This window comes from Trichogramma pretiosum, unplaced genomic scaffold (genome assembly GCF_000599845.2).
Source record: "Trichogramma pretiosum strain Unisexual culture from Peru unplaced genomic scaffold, Tpre_2.0 scaffold70, whole genome shotgun sequence".
Lineage (NCBI taxonomy): Eukaryota > Metazoa > Arthropoda > Insecta > Hymenoptera > Trichogrammatidae > Trichogramma > Trichogramma pretiosum.
In genome coordinates this window covers 717764-729207 of record NW_019641132.1, presented here as the reverse complement: position 1 = coordinate 729207, position 11444 = coordinate 717764, and the positions used below count along the sequence as shown (strand labels likewise).

Genomic DNA, 11444 nt, shown 5'->3' with positions numbered 1-11444 from the left:
ATTGGCACAAACAAAAATAATAAATGATTATTTTTCATGCAAAATCAGTGAAAACTCATTCATCCACGCAGTTCCTTCGACTGGATTCAATTATAGAATCTAAAATTAGACAGTCACATATGCTACCAGAATCGTTTGTGAAAGAGACGAGTACGAAGTAGCATTTTTTCCTGCGGTACTCGTCATTTTTCTCGTGAAAGCTCAAATAATCGCTGTACTTTCTTTTTCTTCTAATTGCGTCTAGTAATCGTTTAGCGAAATTTTTTAATGTTTCACACGATAAAACTGCGACGGAAGCGCAATAACCGTGGCGTCCGCAACTGATAAAGTATACGGAAAACGGCAGAGCCGTTAATTTTGCAAAAATCGAACGATCGCTCGGTATACTCGGTGTTGAATGGAGCTTCCGAGTCAACAGCTATACGGTTGCAAAATTGACCCATTGTCAAGTGGCAGAGCCGCGATATATAGTCGCACGAGAGATGAGCAAGAAAATCTAGACGTTGATGTGTGTACGTGCAGCAGTCGTGTGTATATGTAAGGCCGAGAACTATATAGCAGCAGTAGCAGCAGCAGCAGCAGCAGCGGAGTTGGTAGGTTCTGCGCACGCGAATTTACGCGATACACACACGCGAAAATGTTTGCTCCGTTCCAGGTGGAGCCGCAGGCGCGCAAATGTGTATAGCAGCAGAGGTTTTTAGCAGCAGCATCTGAGAGAGTGCGAGAAGGCCGCGGCAAATAGCGCAGGCTACAGCAGCAGCAGCAGTTGCAGAGGCATCCGAGAGGCGAGAGCCAAGGCTGGGCACAAGTGCTGGTGCGTGTGTGCAGCGCGAATTATCCGTGCGAGTGTGCAGCAGTGCCGAGAGGGAGATCGTCGGAGTTCGCGTGCTCTTCTCCGTGCAGTGCACAAGAGAGTAGTGCTCGTAGGTGTGTATGTGTTGTAGGTGTTGGCGTGTTGGTGCGGGTGTCGCGCGAGTGCAGCTGCAGAAGAGATAGCGAGTCGAGAGCGCGAGCTTGGGGGGCTGATGCTGCTGCTTTCTCTCCTTGGCATCATCCGCGTCTCGTCCGAGTCTTGACCCTTGACCAAAACCAAAAAGGAAGGAAAGAAAGAAACCACCGCCGCCCTGCCGATATCCCACGAGTCGTCTTCGTCCTGTTACTCCATACTTCGAGCCCTTTTTGCTGAGATCTGCCGCCGCAGTCGCCGCCGCCTCCTTTGTGCATAATACACGATACATGTTTTGGCGACGCTCGTAGCTCTTCCGAGTCTCAGGAGAAAGCCATAAGCAGTAGGTACAGCTCGATGCACTTGCTGTGACGACGAAAGTGCAGCAGTGACAATAACAACAACAACAACAATTGGCCCCACGACTGCCAAAAGCATCGTAGGCCAGCAGCGAGAAGTGAACCGACTCGAGTGCGGGTCATGCTGCTCCAAGCGTCAACGATAAACGTAATCGAAGCGAAGCAGCAGCAGCAGCAGCAGCAACAACGGTGAAGTGAGTGCACATTATACACGAGAGGGTAGCAGCAACGAGTATACTGCCCACCACTAAGCAGCAGCAGCAGCAGCAGTAGCAGCTGAATTAAAGCAGCCAGCACACACACAGACACACGTACAAGGACAATCTTTAGGACAACGAGCAATCATCACACATCACACATCATGTCGGATCGGGAGAGCCTCGACGATCAGCCTCAGAGTAAGTATTTGTCGTTGTCCTAGGCGACGATCTCACGTCGTGTGCATATCCGAGATACCCCGTCGTCCGTGGCAAGTCGCGCGCATCCGTGCAAGTGTGGACATCTGACTCTTGTGTACGTGTGTGTGTGTGTGTGTATGTGTGCGTGCGTTGTATGTGGCTGCGTGTGTGCTTGCTCTCGGTACGCGATGTGTGTGGCAGCGAGCGCGAATGCTTGCGTGCTTGCGGATGTGTGCTCGAGTGTGCCTGCGTTCGTGTTCGTGTGTGTGTGTGTATGTGTGTCAGTCAGGGTGACTTCGGGGCGGGGGCGCCGCCGCTGACTCGCGACACATCGGGCGGCCGTATCATCCAAGATGGCCGGTGTCTGAGTCTCGCGACTCTCTTTCTGTCTCTCTCTCTCTCTTTTCAGTATGCGCGCGCGCGCGCGCTCACGAGCAAACCCAACTGCTGTTCGCCAAACCCAGCTATGTTGCTGCTGTTAAAAAAAAAGAAACGTATTTTTTTTTTTTTTTTGCGTGTGGCTCGGTAATACGCGCGTATGCAGCAATGGCTAAACTCTCGTACAAACGCTCTCGACAAAGAAAGGGCTGCTGCTGCTGCTGGCGAGAGCACAGGAGTTGCGCTCCGAAAGGCTAAAAATGTGAAAGAGAGACAGAGAGAGAGATAGAGAGAGAAAAAAGTGAGAGCGAGCAAAAGAACAATCGAAAATCAAAGTTGGAGCAGCAGCAGCAGCAGGCTGTGTGCAACGAGAAAGTTTCTTTCTCTCTCTCTCTCTCTCTCCTGCTGCTGCTGCATCACGCATGCACGCGAACGTATTTGAACGGGCTTGCATCCGGATGAAATGTTGAACCAGCATCGCGACCATATTACGTGCATCAAGCTTCCAGGCGACGCGCGCGCGCGACTTGCGGATACGATCGCGAAAGCTCGCGCGACTCGCTGCCAATCTTGATCTTTCGCCTTCGTTGCGTGTCGTCGTGTCCTCTTGCGTACTGCACCTTTATGATGCCCTTCGATGCTCGCGGCAAGTCGATTCGCTCGCAAAAATATAAACGATAATAAAGGCTTTTGCTCCGAAATGATCGGCGCAACGAGAGCCTGTATGACATTATGAACAATTAAATCAATCGTTATGTACGTATGTATGTGTGCTTGGTCGTGTCGCTATGTCGGGCGAGCACGTGCTCTTTCGTTGCGAAGCGTGCTTGTATGCGAGACGGACGTTCGTTCGCGGTCCGATCGACTTTCGAGCTCGATGCTAATTTATCGCTTCTGTGTTTTTTTTCTCTTTTTGCAGAATATGGCAACTCAGGAAGCATGGACGCGTCTGGAGCAGATTTCGAGTCCGGTGAGTATATGGAAGCGACGACGAGCAGCTTCGCACACTCACACACGCATACGGACGTTGTAAATTCACATACACACGCATACATACATTATAGACACACGTATAGTCTGCATACATGCCCTGTGCGTAACACGCTCTTGGCTCTTTTTCTCTCTCTCTTTCGTCGTTGTGGCCTGTGTTGTGTGCACGTTACACAGACATATAAAGAGCTGCGAATGCGCACCAATCTCTGGACTCGGCTACAAGCAATTTGACATCGCATAGAGGATGCGAAAAAGGCTTTGGCCTCGGTCTCTCTCTCTTACATGTATAAACGAGACAGCTGTGTAAAAGCAGCTTATCTCGTTGGACACAAAAAAAAGAGGCGTGTTGCTGCTGGCTTTTGGCCCTCGAGGCCTCTCCTGCTCTCTCTCTCTCTCTCTCTCTCTCTTTCTTCTCGTCGACGAACAATTTTGTACAAGACGCCGCCGAGTCACGAATGCAAAACCTCTACTCGGCGTCCTTGTTTTGGCTCTCGACTCTCGAGACTCTGCGTTCACGCGGGTGTATGCGAAAAGTGCACATGCACATGCGCTCGTATTAATAGACTCGCTGATGTTGCACCGCACAGTGTGCACACGAGAGCTCTGCGAGGCGCCGTCGCCTGCACCGCAGCAGCAGCAGCAGCAGCAGCAGCAGCATGTGCACACACACACACACACACACTCTATGCTATACTACATGGGTGTAGTGCAGAGCAGGTATTAATACAAAGAGTCGTAGTCGTCGTCGCGCGACGGGGTCGAGACTGCAGCAGCAGCAGCAGTAGCAGCGGGCGGACTATTCTCGCGCGCGATAGATTATATCGTGTACAGCAGTAGTGGCATAAGCTCGAAGCGAGCATTCGACGGCTTATATACCGACGTATATAGACGTGCACTGCGAGTCGTCGTGCTGCGTGCGCCTTATACAGCGTATTATATGCATAAATGATACGTATCCGTATATAACTATAGATAAATGGACACAGGGTGTAGTACACCTTTATACGCGAGCTAGGACTGTAAGCTATACGCTGCATATAGCAAGTAGACGAGAGAGAGAGAGAGAGAGAGAGAGCAGTGGGCAAGTTGGAGTCAGCTGTGTAGCTCAACTGACGTCAGACCGGGAGGCAGGCGTGGAGGGGAGCGCGAGCCGATCACGTGGCACCCGACTGTAGACTTTCACGTGGCGCGTTGCAATTTCGTGCTGCTGCTGCTGCTGCTCGACGCGCATACCTCGTATAGCATAGACGATATCGAGTGCGCTTGCCTATAAGCTCTCGCGAGCCCGCAACGCGTTCCAAGCCGGTTCCCTGCCAGACGGGATGGATGCAAATTGTAATTCGATGATTTTTCGCAGGAAAAAAATTACCGATGTCCTTGGTTTGGCCCGCGAGAAATAGAGAGAGAGAGAGAGAGAGACTCGGTCTTTGACCCATAATCGACGGCGGGCAGCGCGAGCGCGCAGCTGATATTGATCCGCGCGTCGCAACTACACAGAGCTGCTACTGTTGCACTCTCAAGTTTGCGCGCGTGCAAGCTCTCGTCGTCGTCGTCGTCGTCGTCGCACCGCCTATCATCGCGTACCACACGGGCTATATTTACACTCGCGCGATATCGCGTGCCGCACTCGTTATCGCGATGGGGCCGATCCATACGCGCCGAGCACGGCTTACCGATTTACACCTGCGACGACATACACACGTATGCAACTGTACACGAATCCCTTTGTGCCATTGCCACAGCTGCGCATTGGTTACGATTCGAGGTGGCGATTGCGATTTTACACGTACACACGATGACTCGTAAAAAAGCTCGAACGCACGAATTTATGCGCTACATGGCTTTTTCACAGGCCAACAAGGCCAGCAGGGCGAGCAGGAGTTGGCCACGAAGATGCTTCAGATCCAGAGCAAACGATTCTACCTCGACGTCAAACAGAACAAACGCGGCCGATTCATCAAAGTCGCCGAGGTGAGTCTCGTCTCATCACCGAGTATATTGCTTAAATACATCCTCCGATGCACGATTATCTAATCGTTATCCATTTTTCACGAAATTTTACAGATCGGCGCCGACGGCAGGCGGAGTCAAATATTCTTGGCGTTGAGCACTGCATCCGAGTTCCGGGATCATCTTTCGACGTTTAGCGACTATTACGCTTCCTTAGGTAAACATAACATATAATGTATCTCCCGCACGCGGGTGCGGGCAGGCTGCAGTCGATTAACGTGCAAAAGGCCTCGATTTCCGCTACTCGCGTCGTATCGGGCTCGAGTCATCCGCAGACCACCCAACGTTCTATGTGGTTTAATCGTGCGAAATTAATTGGCCTCGCGCATCGAGTGCCGAAGCACAGTATGTCTATTGCATACTTGCGTGCGTTATGTGTGTGTGCACGTGTACACACATGGCTCGTTCGCGCTCGGTCGAGCGCAACCCCTTTAAGAGAGAGGCCTATTAGGACCTAACTAGGTCACAGAGCGCAGAGCAGCAGCAGCCTACGCTCGCCTCGCCTCGCCTCGCTCACCCCCGAGATCTCTTTTCCTCGTTTGCACGTTAATTGACGGGCGAAATAACCCATCTGCAAATTGCTGATTGCCAATCGGCTCTCTCGCTAATTCCTCGCCTTTCTCGCCTTTTCCCGGGGCGCTCCGTGTTGTATACTTGCAGGACCACCCAATCCGGAAAACGTACCTGACGACGGCAAGCTCAAATCCGAAAAGATGATCAAGGATAATCGGCGCTACTATTTGGACCTGAAGGAAAACTCGCGTGGACGCTTCCTGCGGGTGAGTCACCCTGTATGTATACCAACAGCACATCTGTTTGATTATATTATTTTCGTACTTTTTGTTCTCACGTTATTATATACATGCGAGTATGTGCGAGGGCGCGTCTGTAAGTGTGTGTGCGTGCGTGCGTGCGTGTACACGAGTATTGCATCCCTCTCGATGTTTATTCATGCTATATACGAGACTCGAGAGATTTGTAAAACTCCTGCAAGAGTCCGACGAGCGAATGAATGCCAAGCAGCAGCTGAGTACGCAGCGCGTCGTATGCACATCGAGCGAAGCCGTGTTCATTTGGACTAAAGGGAGCGCGCGCATGCGCCGCCCCATCCGGCCTTATTATTGCAGGTGTCGCAGACGATTACGCGCGGCGGACCCAGGACTCAGATCGCGATTCCGGCCCAGGGGATGATCGAGTTCCGCGACGCCCTCACGGATCTGCTCGAGGAGTTCGGCACCGACGACGGCGGCTTCAAGGGCGAGCTTCCCGACGGCCGCTACATGCGCGTCGATAATAAAAATTTCTATTTCGACATCGGACAGAATAATCGCGGCATCTACATGAGAATTTCCGAGGTTTGCTACCGTACCTTACACGAGCTTGTGATATATTTTTTACTCGCTCGCGCGTCGATGCGCGAACGGCAAAAATTGCGAGCTCTCTTATACATTTGCTTCTTTTTGTAGGTGAAAACCAACTTTAGAACAGCCATAACGGTGCCTGAAAAATCGTGGGCCAAGTTCCGCGACGTGTTCGCCGATTACTGCGACAAAATGAAAGAAGGCAGTGGTAGCTCATTGTCGGCCTCTGGCTCAACCGGTGGCAGTACCGACAACGCCAAGAGCCCAGGACAGGCAGCGCAGGCATCGTCGCCCTCCGGCACCTCTCAACAGCAGCAGCCGCCACAGCAGCAGCCTAATAATTCCAGCGCAAATCTCGACTCACCCCTCATCAAGTGAAAAAGGCTTTAACTTAACTCGAACTCTGATGATGATTAATTGCACCTCTGACTCTCGTTCTCTCTATCTCATCGATTCTCCGATACTACTACTACTAATAATAATTAATATTATTACTATTCGACATTCGCATAAAAAAAAACCTACGGTAATCACATTATTTCAATTGTATTGTGAAAATGTTTCATATGTCACTATCTTCACTGTTATCGACACGAGAACGCTTCTGTACGCGTTTGCGAGCTAAGCTGCTCTCAATGGTGTTTTACGAACCCAGTGATTCTACTTTATTAAAAACACCAAAATCATCAATTATTCTGACCATTACGAAAAGAAAAATGATTAAACAGAATATAGAGAGTATCGAGAAATCAAGCGCCACTCTATTAAAACAAAAAAGTAATAACAATAACTAATGAGGTCGAGAGGGTTCGAGGCAAGGATAACAGCGTCGTCATCCACGCGTCGCGCTTCAACTCCTCCGTGGTCCGTGTGTCCACACCCATCGTGATCTTCTTTTTCTGCCAAGCAGAATCGATGCATTATATAATAATTATTATAATTATATTATTATGAAAACAAACTATGCGAGAGTACAGTTAACGCCGCGAAAGATGGAGTAAAAACGCAAACGACTAAACGTAATGACTATATCTAATTTCCTGCTGCCCTTCGATTGTGTATAATAAATATATTATTATATTATATACATAAATGAATATATATTTAAAAGTATAGGCCGTTTAATGCGATTGCGCCTTTGAAAGGTCTCGCTTGGCCTGGTGATTTCTCACTTTTAGAATCATCGATTATTGAACAAATTAATTGATGAATTGAAATATAATACGAAGTCATGAGCGCGCACGCCAATCGTACGCGCCTCGTTAATGACTCGTGTGTGTACACGTTTAAAATAAATGTATTGTATATACGTATGTATATTTGCACACGCTTACATGTAACAAATTTTAATAATAATAATAATAATGTATGTGCAAGTACACGTACGTTGAGAAAAGTTTGAAAAACTGAAAAAAAAATTATAAGCGAGCAACGACGATGGGCAGTTTTATGGAAAAGTTTCCTTTCGTCGATATTTCTGAGATCAGAATCATTCAAAGATGTACCCGCATAACTAGATCTTATACCGATAATTAACTTTACAAACATCAAGTCCTTGAAGGATATGATTTTTTGCCATCAATTAAGTATACTATTATAAATTTTTACAATTGTTTGCGGTCGTTTACCGGGTGAACGATGTCAGATTGTTCGTTTTATTGCGAAGTGTCATTTTTATCATCTAAACTTTCGATATGAATTATTAACACTATTATTATGTATGATTAAGTGATATGAGCATTTGCGTGCATGAAGAATGCTCAGAGTGAAGTGGCTTTAAAGTGATTAATTAACTATTCGATTACACAATTTTCGTTATGCTATAGTTTTTTTTGCAATTATACCGTTCGACATTCTCGACTTTCTATTTCAAATGCATTTCGTCCAATCGCGTGATTCCTTAATATATGATATTATATATTTTAAAAAGGACATGGACTAGAGTGAAGGTTGCGTTACAATTGAATTTGATTGTTTAGATTTTATGGATAAAAAAAGTTGTTACAATTAAAAGGAGTAAAAGAAAAACTAAATAATGATAACGATCGCATCGCCGTGGAATAGAGCCGAGCATCATCCCGCCCAGCTTAGCTCTTAGCTCTTGGTTGATTGTCTACGTACGTGTACAAGAGATTAACTTATATCGTATTACAAAGTTGGCATTTCGTAAAGAGCAGGTTTTGAAACGGTGCAAAACAAATGAAAATATTAATTGTTTTTATTGTAAGTGAGAGAAAAATTCTATTTAAAAATGAAAAGCCTTCGAGGCTCTTTCATTGGCATACCCTTCCACGTATAATTAATGAAAGATGGCTTCTTCGGAAGTTTTTCAAATATGCGCATACACTCATAAACATGTACTATGTACAAACAAGTGTTTTTGTTTATTTCGATCTATGTTTGTTCATTTTTTGTAATTTTTTCGTACTTTCAACGACGAGTTGCTGCTGCGACGATAAGGGTGGCTCTCGTCCCTTTCCTAAGCGACTGTTGATCGGTCCTTTATTATTATTATTATTATTCTTTTTATTATTATTGATACTATTTTAATTATCTGTGTACATCGTAACAAAACCAAGCACGTTTATTTGCAAGCTATATTAATGAATTACATGAAATTAAAAAAAAAATTATTGATTAATAAAATGAAATGTGAACGTCTCTACTGAATAAAACTGGATTTAAAGAAAAAAAACACAATGAAATATTAAATATATTATAAATATATGTATACATAAGGATAGGGAAAAATGAAATGTAAGTGATGCAAAAAAATTAGATCCGTATGCAAATCTATTATATAAAAATGAAAATTATATTAACTTGGTACATAAGATTGATTACGTTGCGCCCAACTCCCCCGTTAATACACTGCAGGCAGATATCGAAGATTATTAGACAATTATAAATAATAACTGCGATACACGACACATCCTCGTATAGAACTGTACAATGAAATATAAGAACGGCTTGTAAAATCTATGTGAACGAAAATGAAACATGCCATCACTATGCTCTATATGAATGCGATGTCACCATGTGATTATTTTTAAATGATATACGCACTTGAAAAAGGATTGCGGCATACATAAGATAATAAAGGCGCAATATAGGTAAAGAGCAGTTGTATCTAAGTCGAGGAAGTTAATGTATGAGCGCATTCAATCCGTACGCAGATAAGTTACGTGCCTAATTCACGTAATATTCTTTCTAACTCTATTCTCTCTTTCTCACACAAATACACGATCGCATATTAGGTATGTATATCTGCGATAAAATAACGTAAAAAAAGCAAACGACGGCATATTAGATATTTGTATTACAAATAGGGTGTTTAAAGGATAATTGTAACCGATTGCGTATAGAAATGTCAAAGTCTGGCGGGACCCAGAAAAATTGGCACTAAGTCAACATTTACACACACTGACTATATGTTACATTAGCTCCTGCAATAAAAACGCACGAATATTCTGAAAAACAATTAAAATCCGTAAACGAAACCGAACAATTCATATTTAGTTTCTGCATGAAATATGTTCATAAGCAAACAAGCCATCGCGATTTTACTGATAAAATCGTCGCCTTTTATTCTGGGTCCCTTACGTTGGGCGCTACGAAAAGATTCATTATAATATAATAAAATAGGCAACGATGCTGTCCGATGAGGGCTGCAACGAGTTGATGTACTTGAATCGCAACGTCGATGGTATAGGACAAAGTAAGAAATGTGTGCGTGTTATTACAAAATATTAACAAACAAGTAATCGATATGTGTATATGTGTATGAGAATAAGGAAAAAAAGAAAATGAATAAGCATGCGTAAAGAAAAAGGTAAAGAAAGTTAAGAAGCTGGCATGGTAGAAATAGTTTGGTGTTTCATTTGCTGTTTTAACGATTAAAGAAAAATAAAAATAATAAAAATCGAAAAATACTACCAAAAGATGAAATATGGTGTCGTTAGATAGTTGTTGGTCGTTGCTGATTATAAACAAATTATGTATAGATAAATGGATAACAAAAAAATTTAAAATAACACACACAAGCCAACTGCGATTTTACGTGCGTAACGATACGAGACGCGATAAAAGATTAAGTGGACAAAAAAACAAATATATATTATAATGCCAGTTTTAAAACGAACAAAACACATTTCTTGATTGGATAAAACGTTATGGTCGTAATTTAGCGGATCTATACAATTGTGCTCGTGATAGAGACTTACATGATGGACAGTGATTTACTAATATGTAATAATGGCCACTGTGTGCTCTGAAAGATTAGCGAAAAGATCTAATTGAATACAGCAACTATCATTATTATCTTATCATAGCAATTATTACTATTAATTAATTATCACTATTATTATTATCATTACAATATATTGATTGTCTTTTAAGAGCATGGATCCAAATTTTTGTTACTGCGATTATTATTGTGGTGTTATGATATGAAAATAAACGAGTCAAGTGTTCACCGATTGGAAGATTCTTCGAGAAGATAGGAAATACATACTTACACTGAAAATAACTGAAAGCACACGCAGAAATAACTTCACCATGAGAGGGAGCAGTGCACAAGACTCGAAAAAAAGTTGAAAAGTTGTTCTTCGGTCTTATAATGCATTATAATATGATTATGTGAATGAAAAATACTGCGAGTTTGAGCCAAATTGAAAAATGATTTTTATTAAATAAACAATTATCGAAAACACAATGTTTTAAGTTACTTGGATTATTTATCGACCAAGTTTCCATGTATGAAAGTTAAATTTAATATCATTCACACTATGAGTTCATTGCACCCTGTTTCTTTCTAAACTCAAATTATGAGTTATTTGAGTTCTAGTTACTTATAGTTACATTTTATGTTGTGCATTGTCATTTTCTGACACGAGCTTTTTAATAAAAAATTTTATGAAAAACATTTGTGATGTTTAAAATTTAGTATTCACAATTTTATGCATTGCATATTATTTTACAGAAATTTCAATAAAAATCT

The 11444-nt window shown here is 43.8% G+C and overlaps 1 protein-coding gene across 2 annotated transcripts; it reads left to right on the top strand.

Annotated features, from left to right (window-relative positions):
• Window positions 1–535: 535 nt before the first annotated feature.
• LOC106658427 (transcriptional activator protein Pur-beta) lies at window positions 536–11367 on the top strand. Of its 2 annotated transcripts, none has more exons than XM_014380391.2 (7): window positions 536–1703; window positions 3001–3051; window positions 4927–5045; window positions 5139–5241; window positions 5745–5863; window positions 6212–6439; window positions 6551–11367. In XM_014380391.2, the coding sequence occupies exons 1-7, from the start codon at window positions 1667–1669 to the stop codon at window positions 6821–6823; spliced, it is 930 nt and encodes a 309-aa protein (XP_014235877.1). In that variant the 5' UTR covers window positions 536–1666; the 3' UTR covers window positions 6824–11367. The 2 variants fall into 2 exon arrangements, with proteins under 2 accessions (XP_014235877.1, XP_014235875.1); XM_014380389.2 differs by having other exon boundaries at window positions 1667–1703; window positions 5745–5875.
• Window positions 11368–11444: the final 77 nt, after the last annotated feature.

Coding starts and splice junctions, on each gene's coding strand:
- LOC106658427 (XM_014380389.2), top strand. CDS start 1,667: ATGTCGGATCGGGAGAGCCTCGACGATCAGCCTCAGA. Junction 5,046..5,138: donor GATTCATCAAAGTCGCCGAG/GTGAGTCTCGTC, acceptor GAAATTTTACAG/ATCGGCGCCGACGGCAGGCG. Junction 5,876..6,211: donor TCCTGCGGGTGAGTCACCCT/GTATGTATACCA, acceptor TTATTATTGCAG/GTGTCGCAGACGATTACGCG.